The sequence below is a fragment of the Microtus pennsylvanicus genome, chromosome 7 (genome assembly GCF_037038515.1).
Source record: "Microtus pennsylvanicus isolate mMicPen1 chromosome 7, mMicPen1.hap1, whole genome shotgun sequence".
Classification (NCBI taxonomy): Eukaryota; Metazoa; Chordata; class Mammalia; order Rodentia; family Cricetidae; genus Microtus; species Microtus pennsylvanicus.
Genome location: NC_134585.1, coordinates 27,699,192 through 27,721,548, shown reverse-complemented (window position 1 = coordinate 27,721,548; position 22,357 = coordinate 27,699,192). Strand labels below are relative to the sequence as shown.

General features: G+C 45.0%; 1 protein-coding gene across 1 annotated transcript in view; it reads right to left on the bottom strand.

The window, feature by feature from the left end:
* Tgfbrap1 (transforming growth factor beta receptor associated protein 1) overlaps nucleotides 1-21,763 on the bottom strand; it is a 44,566-nt gene extending 22,803 nt beyond the window's left edge. The window contains exons 1-2 of the mRNA XM_075980273.1: nucleotides 21,641-21,763; nucleotides 5,699-6,400 (exon numbers count right to left, since the gene is read on the bottom strand). Coding sequence (XP_075836388.1) covers nucleotides 5,699-6,386 — 688 coding nt within the window. The 5' untranslated portion in view covers nucleotides 6,387-6,400; nucleotides 21,641-21,763. The remainder of the gene's footprint in view (nucleotides 1-5,698; nucleotides 6,401-21,640) is intronic.
* Nucleotides 21,764-22,357: the final 594 nt, after the last annotated feature.

Sequence of the window (22,357 nt, the reverse complement as noted above, 5' to 3'; positions counted from 1 at the left end):
CAAAGCCGCTCACCTCCTGAAGCAGGAAGCAAACAAACAAAAGTGGGGAGGGAAGAACCTAGACCTCTCAGTCCTTCTCAAGGTCCATCCACCCTAAGATTTCCTCCAGAGTCCACCTCCTAGAAAGTGCTTCTCAGCCTGCCGGCTGCAACCACTTTCACAGGGATATTTACATTACAATTCATAGCAGTAATGAAATTATAGTCATCAAGTAGCAATAAAATAATTTTATGGTTGGGGGTCATGACAACATGAGGAGCTGGATTAAGGGGTCACGGCATTAGGAAGGTTGAGAACCCCTGTCCTAGAGGCTCCTCCATTTTCCACTGTCACCACAGAGACTAAATGTAACAGTCCTATGACGTTGTTTACTCTTTTTGTTCTTTAGGGGAGCCCGCCACCCAGCTCCCAAATGAATCACACACAGCCTTCTTTCTTAGAAACGTCTGGTCTTAGCTTGACTTGTTTCTTGCCAGATTTTCTTTACTTACATTATCCCATCTACTTTTGACTCTGGGCCTTTCCCGTTCTCTTACTTCTGTAAATCTTTCTCTTACTCCATGGATTGCTGTGTAGCTGGATGACTGGCCCCCGATGTCCCCCTCCTTCTCTGGTCACTTCTTCCCTTCTCCCATGTGTCACCCCCAGATTTCTCCTTCTCGTCTCTCGGCCTGACAGCCCCACCTATCCTTTCTCCTGCCTCGCTATTGGCCATTCAGGTCTTTATTAGAACATCAGGTGTCCTAGTCAAGCAAAGAATCACAGCTTCACAGAGTTAAACAAATGCAGGATAAATAAAAGTAACACACCTTAACATAATATTCCCCCACAACTAAGACTCTAACACAGAGACCCTCTAGGCGGCACACATCCTGATCCCAGCAAACAGTAATGCCCGTGTACACAAACAGCATCAGAAAACACTGAGGGAGTGAAGCACAGCTACGAATGAAGACCAAGCTGGGGTGTTCGTGCTATCATTGGAAGTCAGCCAAAGAGACCAAAAGGGACAGGGAAAAATGACCAGCATAGCTGGTAATGGTGATGCCACCTCCACCAAGACATGAGCTAAATACAAACTGGCAAAGGGATGAGCATGAACGATCTCAGAGAGTCTGCGAAATTCTGGGTGAAGAAGCCATGCTCTGAGCTCGACGACATGGAGCCTCTCAGCACTGCCAGTCAGGGTCACTGCACCTACCCACTCAAGGGAATCACACAGTGCACTGGTCCTGGCTGGTGTTTCTGACATAAAGAGGGCAGAAGCCAGATGCCAAGAACTACGGCTTCTCCAGTTTCACCAGAGTAAAGGAGCAGAGCCCTAACTGGCGAATGAGAAGATCAGTGAAGCCAGACAACTACCCCTAGGAAGAGGGTATTAACTAGACTGCTGCTAAGTGCCCCAGCTAACTCTCTTCTGCCAAGCAGTCGATAAAGTCTGTTGCTTTTATACTATTATAGGAACCCAAGCGTTGTTGGTATACCACATGAGAGATTTGGGAAGGGCACACCAACTTTAAAATGTTTTATTTTGGTCATGCTCTTTCTAGGTTCAAGCCCACCAGTGATCTAAGCACAAGCTGAAGAAGAGCCTACACTACATGAAGGGCAACTGAATTCTTTCCCTTGTCTAAGAAGTGCCATCAAGGGGTATAGCTAAAGTATTATAAAAAATTTGGTAAACTTGCCTTACAAAAGGCCAAGTACGATCTCTTATGACATCAGTGGTCACAAGTTACACTCAGGGAAAAAGGCAGAAGAAAAAAATAAAAATTAGTGTCATGCTGAGAGGTGGGTGCATTGATTATAATCTCGATAGTAATTTGTCTGAACTCTTAATTTCTGAAATCATGTAACGATGCTATTTGGAGAACCTATAGCTACAGAAGGTGTACGTAACAGACCTTACAAATCTTTCTAAGTGCTTACAACCACATTCATTACAAACAGAAAGACAACTAAAAGTAAGTTGGTTCATTTAGCGTAATGCTCATGTAGATGAGACATAGAAAATTTGGGGGGAAATGCACCCAAAAGATGACTACTATCCTTTCCCTTTAATCTAACACTATAACCAAGAAAGGAGCACAGGACTCTAACAGTTTCCCTGTGGAGCCTTCAGAACCAGAGTTAGGGCTACACTAGAGGACAGGCAGAACACAACGGGAATTCCAGATACATACCCAGGGCATGAGTAAGTTAGTGTCTACTAACGGCAGCCACCAAAATCAGTGACAAGACGGACTCTGCCAACAGTTTATGGGCATAGTGAACAGTCTTATAAAAAACATAGCAATTGAACCACTTCTTTACATGGTGAGACATGAGACCATATAGGTAATATCAGAAAACACAGATGACTTTGTCTATAAACTCAAAGACAGAGAAGCCTCCTAAGTACAAATCAAAATCATAAAGTAATAACTTAAAAGGCTGAAACATTAGATTATATAGAACTTTGTAAAAAGAGATTTTGTAAGGCAAAAATTAGAAACAAATACCTAAAAAGTGGAAGAAATGTTGGAATCTCAAATGTATAAAGAATACCAAACAAAACAGAGGGTTTGCTGTAGGGGTGGGGTTCAATGACATGGGCTTGGCATGAATGAGGCCCTGAGTTCAGTCCCTAGCAGAATAAAAAAAAAATTAAAAATAGATGACAAAACAGGTAATCCCTATTAACCCAAGGAAGCAGAACAGACTCCTAAACATGAGGAATTCTCAATGTTGTTCATAGGGAAATGGCTATGCTGCCAAAGACACAAGTTTGGCAGTATATTCTGATGGCCAAGCCTGGGGGGAAAGCACTGTCATGTCACCAGGGAGAATATAAAGCAACCCTTACTAAAGGAGACATGGTAACACCCAGCTCAGCTCACATGCATTCATGCTCTCACTCACTGTAAATCTGCTGAAGTAGAAAACAAAATAATGATAAACGAAAAGCAAATAAGCTACCCAAGGGAGGAGGCTGGATGTGGGCAGGACACAGGCTAGATCCGCTGTGGGGATCTCTATCCGGGAGTACTTGCAGAAGGACGGAGAGGAAACCTTTGTGCGGTGGAAAGACACAAGTTTGGCAGTATATTCTGATGGCCAAGCCTGGGGGGAAAGCACTGTCATGTCACCAGGGAGAATATAAAGCAACCCTTACTAAAGGAGACATGGTAACACCCAGCTCAGCTCACATGCATTCATGCTCTCACTCAGTGTAAAGCTGCTGAAGTAGAAAACAAAATAATGATAAACGAAAAGCAAATAAGCTACCCAAGGGAGGAGGCTAGATGTGGGCAGGACACAGGCTAGATCCGCTGTGGGGATCTCTTTCCGGGAGTACTTGCAGAAGGACGGAGAGGAAACCTTTGTGCGGTGGAAAGATGACACTAAGGTACAGAAGAATGATCCTAACTGATCTTATGATGCAGTTATCCTAAAAGGTAGGATTCCCAGCACTGTCCACTGACAAGGCCTAGAGAAAGTGGACCAGAGCCCCCTCACCCAGACTGTGGTCTGTAAGTAGCGGGGCTCTGCGGAGGAGGGGCTTGACACCAGGTCTGGAGCAAGACTGTGTGAAATGTAAAAACTCTCGGATTTCTAGAGACACAGCAAAGTGATTCAAGAATCCACCACGTAAGCTCACAGCAAGCACCAATGGAACTACAGGTACCTAACGGGACCCATGCGTTTACAATTAGGATCATTTAGTACTATCCCTAGTTGATTGATGAAGGAACCTTAATGTCTCACCTTGATTTCATACACAGTGCCTGGGAGATGCCAAGTGGGTAAGGAAGGGAAAGTTTGCTCCACAAAGGCATTCCCAGGGATATGTGAAGGGAAGAATAGACAGAAACACAATGCTGCCCATTGTCAGGCCTAATATGGCACAGGCCTAGGTCATTAGCACCCAATACCATCACAAGAGGGGAGAAAGTCATGCAACCCCCCCCCCAAGAAGTACCCACACTATGAAGTTTCTTGCTTCCTCCACAAAGCAAACACACACACACACACACACACACACACACACACACACACACACACACACACACATCTTAAATCTCCTAATTATCTACTTGCAGTCAACAAAGGTCTGAGGGGTCAAAGTGGCATGTTAAATGACTCTATGGAGATAAAACTATCAAAATTCCGGAGTGTAGGAAACCATCCAACTTCTTCAGCAAAGGGAAAAGGAAAAGTTCAGGAAAAATAAAGAGAAGGAGGGACCTGAAGAATAAAATTTAACAAATCTATCAGCCAATTACAATGTTTGATCCCTGGATGGTAGTGAGACAAGAAAACTGAAAACACAGCAACAAACCCAAACTACCCAGACATTTTAAACACTTGAGCAGACATATCTGTGTGTGTCTACTACATATGGTCAAATAGGAGGACTATACGCATCTAAATGTACTGATGATGTACTGAGTATTTAACGTATATGTTTTTTCACATGTCTATAACTTTGAACCACAGCAAAATATTTACAGAAGAAGTGCTATGATGTCCAGAGCTGCTTCAAAACAACAGCTAGGGAGAGGACAGGTATACAAAGGGACTGGCAGGGCTGAAAGCCAGAGGAAAGACCTGGTTTCTTTATGCCATGCTCAGAGTCATATATATGTGCATGTGTGTTATACATTTATAGAATATATATTTATTTTTAATTTATTTTAACATATCATATAATATGTAATTGTATATAAACACATATAATTGTATACATAACTGTGTATTTATATATGCATAAATATATAATCTATAAATATAAAAATGAATATATTTAGTTAATATATAAATGATACAGAATAATTTACATAGCATATAAATTATATGCAAACACATATGGTTTATAGTAATATATAAATATGTATATACTCTTTCCATAATAATTTCTTTTTCTTTTTTCTTTTCTTTTTTTTTAAGAGCAAAAGACATTAGGACCAAGCACTTTCTTCTTCTCTCAAGCCATGAATACACATGGAAGAGTCTTGAATACACAGACAAGTAAAAGCCAGTCTGAAAGGCCACATGTCATATGATTCTAACCATACATTCCATGCCAACTATGAAGACAGTACAAGGTAGGTGGTTGCCAGGAGGCAGGGCTGGGATCAGGGGGACTAGGTCAAGCCCAGGGAGTTTAAGGCAGTGAAAGCATGCTGTTTACTACCCCAGGAGTGGTTTTAAGTCTCTACACATCTGTGCAACCTGTAAAGTGTACATCACCAAGAATGAGCCCTAATGTGAATTTGAACTCTGATTATCAATGAGGGTTCACTGGCTATATCTAAAATACCATTCTGGTGGGAAATTGGCGACCCATCCCCCCATTTAAATCGGATGGAATTTCAGCATCCGTCATGCAGACCTGCTATGAACTGGCCACACATTTCCAGGGATGTCAGGCACTCATTAGTACAGTCATGTAGCACATGCCGTCTGGTCCTCAGTGAACTGCATGTGACTACTATGCCACCTAGTGACACTGAAGCCATCTTAACTGACCAACAGATCCTCCGAAATGTACAATGACAAAATCACCTAATTATGTGTTTCTTAGAACTGTGTCAGTGAGTGACACATTTTGCTGTGGAACCCTCCCTCTCCCATCTCAAGGTGTATCCAGAAACCCTAAGACAGCAGGCAGGATGCAGGTGCCCTGATTGCAATACTAACTGCAGCCCCTCCTCACCCAGGCCTCCGGGGCCAGCCAGCAGGAACTCCTGTCTGCCTATCCTCTTGACAATGGGTGGCTTCTCCTCGCTGCAGTAGGGAAACAGGTCCTGGGAAAGGCCTGTGCTGTAGTTCAGGATGATGTACTGTGTGGTCAGGGCCAGGCACAAGAAGTAGCCATCCACAGCCACAGCAAGAGGCTGCTCTGGAGTGGACACCTCCTTGACAATCTGTACTCGGTCCTCGTACACCAGAAACATTTGGACGGTCCTTCGCTTCACGGATATGATGCACACTTCCACACAGAAGGGGTCCCCATTCACAGGGTTCTCGTTCACTGCAAATGTTGTGGCCCCTTTGATGCGGGCCCCTGAGGGGACTGGCTCCAGGTTCAGCATGTTAACCAGGGTTATCGAGTTGTCACAGAGCACCAGCAGCCTATTGAGAGCTGAGGCTGCACACAACTCATTCACGGGCTTCTTGAAGCCCAGGTGTCTGTGTAGCTGTTTGGTGGCAATGAATGAGGCCGTCCCTGTAGGCAAAGTCTTCTCCTCCAGCAGGAAGTGGTAGATGAAGCAGTCATTGGTGCCGACATAGAGATTCCTGCCACAGCACTCCACACACTCAATGCTGATGTGCTCTCTGTCACCAGTCAGCAGCTCCCGCTCCACTGCAGAGACCAAGGTGAAGGCCTTGATGTTCATCATGTCTATTGGGTGATCTGTGGGAAGACGGATAAAAATTTTCATCTTGGAGGAAGAAAGAAGCATAAACAACGAGCTGCAATGAAGACGCGCTGACTCCCCATCCCCCATTTCATCAGAAGAAAGAAAGAGTCCCCATAACTTGTCTCACTAGGAGGCTGGGGACCCCGAGAAAGAATACACACATGTGCTTAGGATTACTTGCCCGTCTGCTCATTCCCAAGGGAGCTGCAAGCTCCACAGAATTTTCTCCATTGTTCCTGGGAGACACACCGCAGATAGAACACCCACCCACACCTACTCACATCCGCAGACGACGTGAGGGATACACTTCTGGAAAACGCAGGCAGAGACCTCACCAAGCTTCTTTGATGTCTATAGTTACCTGCATGCGTGTTTAAGAGAATAGTCGGAGCTACGTTCTGAATCCCTTTGTGCTCTCTGGGAGCCTAGCCTGTCAGCTTCAGCTCCACACTTGTCTCTAGGAATAAACACGCCCACACTGAGTAACAAAGATGAGCCTCCAGTCTCCCATCCTGCAGGTGGTGAGATGAGCTGTTCCTAGGCCTGGGAGTGGGTCACTGGACGGCAGTAACGCACAGCCTCATTGGAAGAAACACACCCTGGGCTTCCAAGGGTCTCTTCTGACAAGGACTCTGGTTTCACATTCCACAAAGTCAGAAGCAGAACAGCCTTCCTCAACTTCTCAGCTTCCAAGGACAACTCTTAACTCCTGTGAGGCAGGGACCCACAGGTTTAGACAGAATAGGAGGCTGACAGAAGTGACAAGGACATCATCAGGTCAACACAAGAAAGCAGCCTCTATCACATTGAGCTTCTCAGAGATGGAATAGGATCACTTTATGAGACATTAATTCCAGCTCTCTGACACATTCCAAGGAAGGTAGGGAGACCTCAGAAATTAGCTACTTCAGAGAAAAGGAGGAATCTTGTAACACCTCTGATGCTTTTCCCCTCAAAGATTCTAGAGCAGTGGTTCTCAACCTTCCTAATGTTGAGACCTTTAATACAGTTCCTCATGTTGTGGTGACCCCCAACCATACAACTATTTCCATTGCTACTTCACAACTATAATTTTGTTGTTATGAATCATAATGCAAATAATTTTTGGAGATAAAGGGTTGTAATGGGATCATAACCCACAGGTTGAGAGCCGCTGCTCCAGAGTGTCACAATTTTGAGCACCCCTCCCCGACGGGGGCGATGACAGGTGTTTTGCATCAGACTGTGACTCCCTTCTGAGCCCGCATGCCCAAGAGGGAGGCCTGTCTGTGGGAACAGACAGCTCTTTGCAACCACCTCCATCACCTGAAGTGAAGCTGGAATGTCTCTCCCTATGTCGTGAGTTCAAACTTTATCTCCCTTGTAGTAGTAATGGGAGGAAAAATGACTCTGAGATTGAGACTTGAGGGTAAGGACCCCAGGTAAGGGCTTAGTGCCCTTCACAGAGAGGGCGAAGAACTGTGTCCCTTCTGCCGTGTGATGACATGGCAAAAGGTGCCTCTATGAAGAGAGACCCTAACCAGACACTGACTGACAATCCTCCATCTTAACATTCTCCATAGGTTGAGCAATAAAGCAGCCTCTCTTACAGACTGCCCAGGCCACAGCACTGTGTTGCAGCAGGACGAAGACTTCTCTAGGCTGCCACCTCTGTGAAATGAATGTAAAGTAGCAGCCTCTACTTCACTAGGCTGGGGTGGAATAAACCTGCGCAGGTCGTGTTTACTATCAGGCACACAGCCCGCTGAAGCTGTTCATTTCAGCATGAAGACTAAGCCCTTCCCTTCGTGATGGGCTCAACTGCTCTCGGCCCCCCGCCCCCCAGTCTGTTTTATTTCCCAACCTGGGCTCCAAAAAAGGAAACACTACCACACTCCCTTCAAGGTTGTGGCTATCTCACTGCCCTCTACCAAAGGGCAGAGGAAAACAAACAAGAACCAGCAGGGGTAAGCTAGTGCACACCTGCCAACCAATGCAATCAGCGGGCCAGAGGTGAGCTACAAGTCTGAAGGGCTGCGTAGTAGGATCCTGTCTCACAAGGAAACATAAAGCAAAGCAAGAGCAGGAGAGGGAGAGAGGGAGAGAAAGAGAGAGAGAGAGAGAGAGACAGACAGACAGACAGACAGACAGACAGAGAGGTGCACTGAGCCTACTTACTTCTGGCCCCCTGATGCGAGCCTGCAATCCCACCTACTAGGGAAGCTAAAGAGGGACGCTCACAGGTGAAGGCCTGTCTGTCTCTAGGCAACAGGACTTCTCAGAGTCCCTGGGACAGCTGGAAGAACAACCCATATAGACATCTGCAAGTAATTTCTGGGACATCCAACTTTTTCTCTCTTTTTAAAAACAGCACCATCTATTTGTCAAGACCAAATAAAATTACCAGAACCCACCTAGACAACTTTTCCATTTAAATGCTAATGAGTCAACCACAGATACTGAAATGTAGCCTTGGAGACAACTAAGCCAGTAAAAGCGGAAATAATACAAAAATACATCTTCCTTCATTGGTTGATCAAGCAGGACTGCTGTTTAAAATGGCAGGATAAAGCGATTCTGCCACTTAAAATATGAATTGTTTCTCATGCTTTTGGGAAAGAATAGAGAAACAAGCTTTGGGCACCTACAATCACACTCCTCCTCTATTTAACTTCGTAAAGAAGTTTGGTATGTAATTCTAGTCTCCGTCTTCCCTCAGCATAGAGATAAACTATCCACATTTGCAGTGAAGAGTGCCAAGCAAAGCCAAATACCTCCTGTTTAGTTGAGTGAAGGGGAGCTGGGAAGGGGGAAGGAGCGGGAACAGTAAGGCAATTGTGTGTCTTATGAAAAAGCTGTAATTTTATGACACTTCAAAACAAATGCAAATGCAGTTCTGTTTCATCATCTGCCAGCTCAAGTCTTGCTGGTGGGAAATTTCCTACTAGAGGTCTTTAAAATTAAAAAAAAAAAAGAGAGGCTGCACAGGTGGCTCAGTGTTAAGAGCACTGGCTGCTCTTCCAGGGTACCTGGGTTCAATTCCCAGCGCACCCACGATGGCTTACAGCTCTCTACAGCTCCAGTCCCAGGGAAATCTGATGCCCTCATCTGGTCTTCCTAGGCATCAAGCATCACATGGTACGCAGACATACATGCAGGCAAAATACTAATATACAAAGGAATACCAATATGACTTTAAATTAGAAGCCCACTCTTTTCTTTCCACGTTGCTGTCTGAATCCCCAGCCCTCTCCTTCCACTCCTAAGCACTGCAATTATTAGGCATGTTTCACCACACCTACTAAGAGCCTGCTCCTGTAGTTAAGCAATAATGTATCAAAAGCAAAACCGGATGGAGGCAAGTGAAAGATGAACATGTAACTTAAAAATGGTTTACTTGCCGGGTGGTGGTGGCGCATGCCTTTAATCCCAGCACTCCGGAGGCAGAGGCAGGTGGCTCTCTGTGAGTTCGAGGCCAGCCTGGTCTACAGAGCTAGTTCCAGGACAGGCTCCAAAGCCACAGAGAAACCCTGTCTCGAAAAAACCAAAAAAAAAAAAAAAAAGGTTTATTCTTTTTTTTTTTTTTAAAGTTTTCAAGATAAGGTTTCTCTGTGTAGCCCTGGCTGTCCTGGAACTCCCTCTGTAGACCAGGCTGGCCTCGAACTCACAGAGAGCCACCTGCTTCTGCCTCCGGAGTGCTGGGGTTCAAGGCACGCACCCCATCGCCCAGCTAAAAATGGTTTATTCTTATAAGCAGTAGCAGCATTCTTCCCATGATTAGTTCGAATGACATATTTATGTAGCTGAAATAAGAATTATAAAAAGATAAACATTAGGCCACACATCTGCGTTATTATTAAGTCCAACTTGCAGCAAGTTCCTCTTAGTGTGGAAATAAAATAAAAAGTTCTAAGACAGTGCCTAGCTTCCCACGGGCCTCACAACCTCAGGAAGGAAATCAGACTAAAATTATAAGGGGAATAATAGATAAATATGCCTAAAGGCCAAATTAATAGTCTTCATATTTTGCTTTTCACATCACTCTTTTTTACGAGTCCTTCAAGAATTTCATACAATGTGTTCTCTACCCACTGACTTGACTTTGTGTCCTTATTTTTTATTTATTCATTGACTGATCGATTGATTTTTACCCATCAAGTCTAATTTGCGCTGCCCATAAATTCTGGGATGTGTTGCCTTCCAGGGGACTGTGGACTACCTACCACTATAGAAACTTACACACACACACACATACACATACAATAGAACTACCAAATAAAAAGCAACATGCTGCTACTAGACACCACAGGCTAACATATTAAACAAACAAACAAACAAACAAATAAAAAGCTCAGTGCTGGGAATGGGTTTCTACTTTTGGAGTTGTTGGCTGGTGAGATCTCACAGATTCCAAATATTACAGGCTTTTGCCAAGGCTCTTGATTAGCCCAAGGGCAGAACAAGACAGTAAGACTATATTATGGAAGACACCACATACTTGAATTACAGAACATGAAGATACCTTGTCAGTATTGACCTGGAAGCTTCATTACTACTGGCTGGTTTTCACAGTGCTGGAAAGTATTATACAAAGTAACAATCTTAATCATTGTTTGTTCTCTGCCAATTTGAGATTATGCACTCTGTCCTTTGAAAGATACTGCCACTAATGATCTGAATGTGTCTTTGAAAATGCCAATGTAGGACCATCAGGATGACTCACTGGCTAAAGATGCTTTCAAGCCCGAGGGAGAAAATCAGCTCCCACAAGCTGTCCTCTGATCCCTACATGCATACAGTGACAGTATGTTTTTGTATGCAAAAATAAAACTTTTAAAAATATTAATTTATTTCTGCTAATGAACACAAAAGCAGTATTGTTTAGTTAGCATCTGTAGATGCTGCTGTAAGAACTAGCTTTTTTGGCTGTCTTCCTTTAGGCTTTTAGGTCTCCTAAACCCAAGCTCCAGACTGGAGAATTCATTCTTTAAGGCTCCCCATGGGTTAGGTACCAGAGAATCTGATATTGCCCATATATTTCTAAAGATACCTGCTCTCGTGACTTGGAGACAATAGTTATGCAGGCTTCCCGGGCCTTGCTGCTTCCTCTTCATAGCACACAGCCAAGGTCAGCAGCTCAGATATGAGGGAGTTTATGAGCTATGCAGAACACCAGTTATGCCCTGACTTCATGAACACTGTGTTCCCCAAAGCAAACTCAGGGTTCTTTATGCACAGTCTGTTAAACCTTTGAGAATCACATAATACAAGTTCTGCATAATAAACTCTCTAGAGAATTAAAAAATAGGGGGTTCATATCCCCCTTTATGAAGCCAATATAAATATTCAATCTCTGATAGTAAAGTTCAATAGTGTTTTTTTCAAAAGGGAAAATTAAGTCTTTCTTACAAATAAACATGTCCCTTAGCAGCTGCAGCAACCAATCAATATACACTAAAATAAAAAGTGTGGCGATGTTGGAATACTATCTTGGCAGCATGTTTACAGGAAAGTCCACAAAAATAAAATCTGTTGGTTTAATGTTCCACAGTTACAAACTAAGAAAGAAAAACGTCATTATTTTAGTAGTTGCATAAAATCTCAATTCAACATTCATCCATATCAAAAGCTTGCAGTATATTATCCTAATACCTAAAACACAGGAAACTAATCCACAACAGGAAGATTTTTAAAAAGATGTATTTTATTTGGGGTGTGTGTGCGCGTGCGCGCGTGCACATATAAGTACTCACAGAGGCCAAGGGGCATAGATTCCTCTCTGGAGCCGGAGCTACAGACACAGGTGATAGGAACAAAACTCAGGCCCTCTCTAAGCATACTCTCTTAACCACTGAGCCATCTCGCTAGGCCTCAACATCAAAACTTTACAACTATTTCCTTTCAAAGAAGATGAAGATGTCTGTTAGTACCATCTGTAGTGGGATGAATGGAGTCCTACTCAAACGCTAAAGGCCTAAGCTCCAGGGCCTGTGAGCACCACCTTCTGCAACACAAGATCTTACAGATGAGTGGATGAACATGAAATCTTCAGGTCAAGCCCTAACCCAATATGACTATGTTCTATAATAGAGGAATCAGGCTGCAGACACACAGAGAGGAAAGATATTAATAAGGGAGGGGAAGATCAGGATCTATAATCCAATGAATGCTGGCCGTACGAGAAGAGGCGCTCCATGGATTCTCCAGTTCTCAGAGGAACTGGCACCATCACCCTTGATCTCAGATTTGGATCCTCCAGAGCTGTGAAACAGGACATTCCTATCGCTTAAGGTGCATAGTTTGTTACAGCAGTCCTTGCGTGCCCATACACTGTGTCTATTCTAAGCTGCACTGGGAGTTTGTCAGGATAAGACTCAAAACCCAAGTCAATAGTACAGAAAAAGATATAAAGAAATCAAAGACATAAAACTACTAATATCTACATACAGTTCTACAAAGATTCTCTTAGAATTAGTAAGAATTTAAAAGTGGTTAATTAAAAATATTTATATCAAAGTAATCTGTATTTCTACACATAAATAACAATTAAAAACTTTAATCTTAAAATTTATTTGTTATAACACATGAAAGAATCACCTAACAAAGATGTACAAGATCTCTGAATAAGCTAGGTAGTGATGGCGCACACCTTTAATGCCAGCACTTGGGAGGCAGAGGCAGGCGGAGCTCAGTGAGTTCAAGGACAACCTGGTCTACAGAGTGAGATCCAGAACAGTCAGGCCTATGCTTTTCCCTGTCTTGGAAAAAAAAAAACCTCTGAATAAAATCTTATTTTATTCCTTTTGTATTCCTTACACCTTAAGGAAGGCCTATTTAAAAACTTAGCAGTTTTTTTCTCTGCAGAAATTGACAAACTAGTTTTAAGTTTTACAAGGAAATCCAAGGACCTTGAATAGTCCAAACAATGTTGAAACTGAAGCACAAAATGACAGGACCCAGACTAAGAGAGCTCAGAAACTGTTAACAAACAACAGCATGTAACTAACATAAGGTTATCCCGTACTGCAGTGCCTAACTATAGTCCTGTCTACTTGTATCTAAGAACTAGAGGCTAGCTGGGCAACATATCTGCCTCAAAAAGGTAAAGAAAAGGAAGGGAGGGATGGAGAGAAAAACAAGCAGGTCAATCCCCATACTGGGGAAAAAAAATGCAGTTTACACGCCTGCCAAATCAAACGAGGAGATATAAACTCCCACAAGTCAACAGTCAAAATAAGAAACACTTATTTTTCCTTCCACAAGTGTAAAAAAATCAAGAGGACACTTTACAAAACAAGGTACACCAATGACCTGTCACCATTCTTAGATACCCAGGATGGGGTAAGCTGCACGAGCTGACTTCACCGCTATGAGAACAGCTACCACTGAGCTGAGCACGGTGGCACACGCCTCCAACTCCAGCACTGGGAAAGCAGAGAGGCCAGCAGATCCCTGGGTTTGAGGCCAGTCTGGTGTACAGAGCAAGTTCCTGTTGTGGATAGTATTTTAAGGCATATTACTTTGTTTATGCTGTGGAACGTTTGTTTAATGATGCAAAGATGTGTTACATTCTTTTATGATGTATTTGTTTAACTCAGTGAAGCTGTGTTACTTTGCCTGTCTAAAACACCTGATTGGTCTAATAAAGAGCCGAGCAGCCAATAGCAAGGCAGGAGAAAGAGTAGGCGGGGCTGGTAGGCAGAAAGAATAATTAGGAGGAGAAATCTGGGAAGCAGCGATCAAGATCAAAGTATGAAAAAAAGGAGGAGAGGAGGACTCCAGGGGTCAGCCACCCAGCTACACAGCAAGTCACAGAGTAAGAAAGAAAGAAGCCCAGAGGCATGAAGTAGACAGGATAATTTAAGTTGAGAAAAGTTGGCTAGAAACAAGCCAGGCTAAGGCCAGGCATTCATAAGTAAGAAAAAGTCTCTGTGTGTGATTATTTGGGAGCTGGGTGGAGAGTCCCCCAAAAGTCAAAAGAATCATCTATCTGGCTACCCCATCCATTTTACTTTGTTTATTGTTTTGTTTTGTTTTGTTTTGTTTAGACAGGGCCTCAAATTCAGCACGTAACTGGGGTGACCTTGAAAGCCTGACCACGTTACCTCCAATTCTGGACTAGAATGACTGGCATGACCACTTTGCTTAGCCATTCTTTTACTTTTTCTTTCTTTTTCCCTTTTCTTCCCCCGCAAGTCAGGGTTTCTCTGCTTAGTCCTGACTGTCCTACAGCTCACTCTGTAGACCAGTCTGTCCTTGAACTCACAGATCCACCACCTCTGCCTCCCTGAGTGCTGGCATTAAAGGTGTGTGCCATCACCGCCTGCCACCACATTCTTAATGTTTCTATGTAATTACACAAGACACACACAACAGATTTATTCTTCATAGTCTGAAAACTGAAAACAGCTGAGTTTTAGAACCATAAGGTAATGCATTCAAGTACTAACTGAGCTATGTTCCCAGCCCAGCTATTTGTGAAACATTCGTATAGTAGAAAACTAGTTAGGAACGAACGGATGAAAACAACACATGGACAAATGTCAAAGACACTGTATGAGGCCAATGAGATGGCTCAACAGGTAAAGACATTTACGGCCAGACCTCAGGTCCTACATGGTGGAAGGAGAGACACAAGTCCTGCAAGTGACCTTCTGACTCTCATACAAGTAAACATGAAAGATAAATATAATAATAAGACTGCACATCCTATACACTTCCACTACATGAATATCAAAAGTAGACAGCACTGACGTGTGCTGATTTAACTCTTATTAGTGCTTATTTTAGCAACAGGGTGACTAAATGGCCAATGACAAAGGGAACACTTTGGGGAACAGGAAGAGTCTATGTCTTGTTTAAGGTGTCTGCTGCGAATGCATGGAGACCTGTTCTACTGCTGTGACCAAGGCTCGTAGAAGAGTTTATTCAGGCTTATAGTTTTAGAGAGTTAAAGTCCATGACTGTTACAGTGAGGAGCAAAGCATGAAAGAGGGAGGGAGGGAGAGAGGGAAGGGAAGGGAAGGGGGAGGGAGGGAGGGAGGTAGGGACGGACGGAGAGAGGGAGGGAGGGAGGGAGGGAGGGAGGGAGGGAGGTAGGGACGGACGGAGAGAGGGAGGAAGGGAGGGAGGGAGGGAGGGAGGGAGGGAGGGAGGGAGGGAGGGAGGGAAAGAGAAAGTGCACGCAAAAACACTAACTGGGAAAGGTATGGGCTTTTAAAATCCCAAAGCCCACCTCCAGTTACACACCTCTTAATCCATCCCAAACAGTTCCATCAACTAGGGACCAAACCTTCAAATATGAGTTTGTGGGAGCCGTTCTCATCCAAACTACCACACTTGTCAAACTTATATGACATGTGCACAACTGTAATCCTAGAATATAAGAGGCTGGAGGACTGGGAGTTCAAGGCCACCCTAATCTACACAGGGAGACTGCCTGAAAATATAAAAAGGAGCTCACATATTTGACCAAAGGTATCTGGATGTCATGGGAAACTAGCAAAACACCAGCACAGGCAAAGTATTGGCACAGAGTTTTCCCTGAAAATGTAAGATGCCACAAAGAGCACAAAGCTGCAGGTGATCACTGCAAGAGATTTTAGTTTATGGTAAACTAAAGCACATGGTAACTGCATGTGAATATAAGAACAGGACACAATGACAACTCCACTGCCTGTGGAAGATTCCAAACTGCTAAAACTGTTCTAGCATTTTCTGTGAAGCCCTTGACACACACGGCTGAGTAAGCTGATGATTCCCCCCCCCCATGGAATTTATTTTATGTTCACAAAGGTGAGAACGAGAAGGAACATCAATCGTGTCTGAGATGAGGGAACTGGAAACACCCCAGCTCTCCTCCACAGGACAGAGGACTGCACAATGCAATAAGAAAATGACTTACAGCTATGTACAAGGCTGAATCCATTCATGGGGCATCTCATGAGAAGAAGAAATTAATCCATAGGTAATGAGCCTGGGAATGGGCAGATGACAGATTTCTAAGACATTAAAAAGGTTCAACATTGCTGTTATTATTTGCTACATCTCTACAGATTATAATTTTTTCTATATGTTATTAAATAATTTTTAATTTTTTATTAGTATATATCAATTATATAATGAGTTTCATAGTGGTATATTATTTGTGTCTTAGTAAATAAACCTTGCCTAAAGGTCAGTGCTAAGCAGCCACACTGGTCAGCCATACAGGCCAGGCAGAGGTTGCACACACCTTTAATCCCAGCAGTCACACTGATTAGCTATAGAGGCTGGGTGGTGGTGGTGCACACATTTAATCCCAGCACTAAAGAGGAATATAAGACGGGAGGAGACAGGTCTCAGGCTGTCTCATTATGAGGACTCGCGGAGGCAGGATCACTATTTCAGACTAAGGTCAAGGTAAGAGCCTGTGGCTGGCTGCTTTGCTTTTCTGATCTTCAGGTTGAACCTCAATATATGTCTCTGGGTTCTTATTACCCATGCTACAGCTTTCATTATCATATTTTGTTTTTTTTAATCTTTATGTGTACTTGTGAGAATGGGTGTGTAACACACATGTGCATGCATGTTCATGTATGAGTACAGGTATGTTCATGCCAAGACATGCATGTGGAGATGAGAGGACAACCTCAGATGTTGGTCTTTACCTTCTACCTTGAAGGCACCTCTTTAGCTAACCTATGAATGATGTGGGATTCCCCTCTGTATGCTGTGAATATGTTTTATTGCCAGTGGTTAATAAAACAGCTGCTTTGGCCTATGGCAGGACAGAATAGAGCTAGGCAGAAAAACTAAACTGAATGCAGGGAGGAAAGAAGGCAGAGTCAGGCAAATGCCATGAAGCTGCCGAAGGAGAGAGACACCAGAACCTTACTGGTGGGCCACAGCCTCGTGATGATTAAATAGATTAATAAAAATGGGTTAAGAGCTAGCTAGAAATATGCCTGAGCCACTGACTAAACAGTGTTATAATTAATAAAGTTTTGTGTGATTATTTGTGTCTGGGTGGCCAGGAAGCAAAAGTGCAGTTTCCACTTACATATAAACTCCCAGGAATTCTCCTGTCTATGGCTTCAATTTTGCCATAGGTGTACTGACATTACAGACAAATGTCTGGCTTTATGTGGATTCTGCAGACTTGAACTCAGGTCCTCATGCTTGTGCGCAAGTGCTTTGACCCACTGAGTCATCTCCCCGCCCTCATTATGACATTTCCACACACAAATATAATGTATTTTGACTGGTGTAATAGTGGTATGACTGATGTAGAGTAACCACACACTTTATTATTAGCTTTACACATTAACTTTTATGATACGCATTTTTCTATAAATTATTTGCTTTCCCAAACTAGTTTAATGATGGGACTATAAAAAGAATCCATTCAGTAAACTCACTAGAATTCACAATTTTCACAGTTTTCATTTATAATTTCACTTCATGGAAGCATATATTTATCCCATATGTAAGTGATCTACTCACAATTTCTGAATTCACCTAAATCCAGTATTTAGTTTATATCAAATCCATATTTAAGGGCCCTTTCTCAAATAGCATAGATATTTGAAATCTTCACAATTATTAACCATAAATGCCTCTTATATTAGAAGATAAAGGGCAAGACGAGCATGTGGGGGACTGCTCAATGAGATGGATGCCCTACACTAGATGAGTGTCTGCCCCTTCTGCGGCAGCAGGTTACACGAGGCCTCCCACTACCTCTTGGGCTGTTGGCCGCAGCAAAGCTAGGGAGGTGGCTCAGCAAATAAGGGCACCTGCCACTAAGTTGGATGACCTGAGTTTAATCCTGGAACCCACATTGTGGTGGAAGGAAAGAACCTATTCCTGCAAGCTCTTCTCCAACCTGCACACATGCATGTGTCCACACACACAAAAAGTCCATGTAAAAACAAACAAAATGAAAAGCCATAGCACAAGAACAAACAAATGAAATAAAAGCAGCTGTAAGATCAGTTATCTAGAAGCAGAAAGACATTTGCAGATACATCATAATATTTTAATTCATGAATACATAAAATTAGACCAACTCCTGCTCTAGACAGAAAATATATATATTGCAAGAGTACTGTGACAAAGTGGCATTTGCTGAGACTGGCGCTTTAGCAGAATAACATTACTAGCTGTACCATCTATATACAGGGTTTGGATTCCATTGTAGGTTTCTCCAACACTGTCACCTAGCTGCCTCAGGAGGACAGGGCAATTTAGATAGTTTATTTGATCACAGTTGGTATTTGGAGAACTGAGACTCCAATCTAGGCATCTTAACGCCAAAGCACAGGCCCTTAACAGGTGTCATGCTGGCTCAAGAATGGATGCTGTATTTAACATGTATAGTCCAAAGGATGCTCAAGCCTGGATGGGTACCAGACAACGTATCCCTGAGAGCACTATGGCTGACCCTCATGAGAGCCCCAAGGACTGGGTTGGTCATAGTTATTTTTAATTTGCTACATTCCTTTCCTCTATTCCTTTCTCCATTTCTCTCTTCGTATTTTGTTTGTGTTGTGTGGTGGCAGGGCACTACTTGCTTGAGACCACTGTAGTCCAGGTTGGTCTGGAATTCACTATGAGCCAGCCTGGCCTCTATCTCAGACTGATCCTCCTGTCTTGGCCTCCTGAGTACTGGGACTACAGATGTGCACTACCATGCCTAGATTGAGTCAGGATCTTGTCATGTAGCCAAGGCTAGTCTCAAACACAGAATTCCATTGATTTAGTCTCTGGGGTGCTGGGATGGCCAGAATGCACTCAACCTTATTTGGGGTAGTCCCAGACTGAGTTAAGGTTTGCGTCTGTTTAGTGGTCATGTATTTTTTCATATAATAAAGCAGGCGGGTTTGCCACAGAGGAGAGGAGTTGTAAGATCTCAGCCAAATTATTCTGCAGAACCAAACACCTGGCTGCCACAAATCATGACGTTAATGTCTTTCTGATGAGGACTGGATCCTGACCAAGAAGAGATGTTTAACCCAATCAGGGAAACTGAGTCATTTTTATAAAGGATCAAAGCTTTAACATTAGCATAAAAGGCTTTTTAATAACTGTAAAAAGCAGAAATGCTAATTGCAAGTCAGGTCTGGAAAAAAATGCATTGTTTTTGTTTGTTTTCAAAACCTTCATTTACATTTGTGCCAGGCCCCTATTCATTTGGGCAGGATTTCTTTTTTAAACAGGCTCCTCTCTGTAGCTAAAGAAGACCTTGAACTCAGATCCTTCTGCTTCCCCTCCCAAGTGGAGGAATTACAGACTTGTGCCACTGCACCTGGCTTCATGTGACATTAGAGATGGAGCCCAAGGCTTCCTTCATGCAGGCTAGCTCCATATTCTCTGAGCTCCATCCTCAGGCCCCAGTGTTGCTTTTTAAGCAGCAAGCTCCAGGCGTTGTCAGCTTCACAACTAGAAGAAGCTACTGTGAAGCACAGGGCAGTACCAATGTTCATCTCCAGAGAGTTTAGGCCAAGGCTGACTCGGTGCTGCAGGCCTGCTGCAGTGAACAGCTCTGTCCCCAGCTCTAGGACTGCCAAAGGACTGCTCCTCAGATAAGAGTGAAGGAAGAATGGCAGAGGAAAGGAAGGCCATGAGTCCTACCAAGTCTTACCAATGAGCTGAAAACTCTCACCTTGGCATGGACAGTGAACTGAAATCCAGAATCCACAGCCTAACTCCACAGTCACGCCTCCATGGTTTCAACGATTGCTCAGAGCATAGAACCTTGGGTTTTGAGAGTGGAAGGAAGCATGGCCTTACGCTCTCATTTCTACTTGTGAACAATCATTTACTTTATTTCTCTTAAGTGTCAGGTCTTATGATAGATGCCTCACATGAATATTTTATGGGAATTCACACACCTTTTGTAAAATTAACCCTACTTGGCGAAAAGGGGGAGATAAGACAGGGCCTCGTGTAAGCTAGGCCGGTCTCAAACGTGACACACAGTCATGAATGGCTGATGACGGTCCTGAACTCCCTGTCTTTCTACCTCTATCTCCTGAATGCAGGTACCACCACACCCTATTCTTCCCGTTTTGATCAGGAAAATGGCATCCAAAGGTCACTGTTAGGAAGTGACAGGAGTGGGATCTACACCCACAGCCTCACCCTCATCGTGGCCACGGAGTGTGATAAACCAGGGTCTGGGGAAAGGTGCTGTGGGCAGGTTCTTGGGGATTCTGGTCAAGCAGTCTTTGACCAAAGTGGTAGTTGCTTGGTTAGCAAAAAGGAAAGGAAAAAGAAAAGGAAGCAGCTGTCCAAATGTCTCTTCCTTTCTGACCCTGGAGCTGTGAGTCCTCATCTTTGCTGACCAAGAAAGAATCCTGACCACCAGCATCAGAGTGCAGCACACGGCACACCAGCAGGTCTCTGTCCGCGTGCTCCGGCCAGCAGCAGGCAGGCAGGCCAGCTCACAGGGCACCCCTTCTCGGAGTCTTCCGTGCCACCGCATTAACACCAATGTTGCCCGCCTGCCCTCCTGACCCAGCAGGCCTTGCCCAAAGCACAGGGGTGATCAGTCATATCTGCTGGACTCCAGCCCCCGACTAAGAAGCAGTGTGAACTCCACTTGAGCACCCAGTGGTAGTCCCAGAGCAGCGGCCTCTGAGACTCAACCAACAGTCCTTTGACAGAAGCAAGACCAGGAGGCAACTAACTGCACAGCCTTATGAAGCACTCTAAGAAGTCAGGCAGAAGGCTACGGAAGGAAAAGTCCCACTGGGGAGCAACTCCCTGATCTGGTGCACCCATGGTAAACACTGGGACCAGGGTGATCAGACACAGGCCTCCTCTTTCCTCTTCAGCATTCCCCCGCCTGGTCTCCCCCAGTCTCTCAATTCAGACCTGAGACCGACCCCAATTTCAACCCCTAATCCACAGAGCTCGGGAAACTTCAATTCCACACGCACCCCAACCCTTCCACCCAAAGGGTGGAGGCGCACCAGCACAGTCCTTCCTGATCCTGATCTCTCTCTCTCTCCCCAGAAACGCAAGTTCAAGGGCTAGGTCTCTCGGATTTTCCTCTGCCTTACACTGACACACCCCCAGATCACAGGGTACACAGTGACCCCGCGCGGGTGAACACCCCAGGTTCCCCCAGCTTGCACGCCGGGCCCCGGCGGCACAGCTGGCCCAGTCATGCAGGCACCCGCCCGCTCTCACCCCGCTGCACCTGCGCGGGCGCTCGCCAAGGCCGATCGCGCACCCGCGGTTCCCCCAAGCCGTCCCTCGCCTCTCACCAGCTCAGCGCAGCTGTCCCGCGCCGCCCGCGGCCTGGGGGCCCCGCCGCCCGCTCCGGCCGCGGCTCCTGGGCTGCCGGCCCCGCCGCCGCCGCTTCCCGTCACGTGGGCCGCCGCCCGGCGCCGGCGGAGGGAGGGCGGGCGCTCGCCGGTGCCCAGGCCGCCTTGCGCCGCTGGGGGGCTCCGCGTCAGGGCTCGGCGGTCCGGACGGAGGGCGAGCGCGCGCCGGCCAGTGCGCAGGCAGCGCCGACCCCGACCGCCGCCCCAGGGAGGGCAGAGTCTCCGCCGGCCGCCTGGGAAGCGCGGAGGAAGCGCCGCCTCATCTTCTCCGCTTGCCCATCCATGGCTGCCTACTACAGAGCAGCGCTGGGCAAACGGAGGCTCGGAGAAATGTCTGCTGGACAGACGGGTGGACGGTCTGACAGCCCGGGCCCGACTTGGCAAGTGGGGATGCCTCCTGGACCGCAGTGTGCCAACTGGGGGCATGGCCTGTCAGTGCCCAGGCCCACTGCTAGTCCAGGCTGTAGGATTGCAGGTCCCGGAGGGAGGAGCGTCTTTGCAGGCCTTTCCTTCCTAGTTGGGCGCCCCGGGGCGATTCCACCTACTTCTTTAAGGGCAGTCCATCAATGGCCACTCCTTTGTGACAAGCAGTGGTGAAGAATCGTAGAATCATTCTTCTGTGTAGAATTAAAACCCAGTTTCCTGATTAAGGGTTAG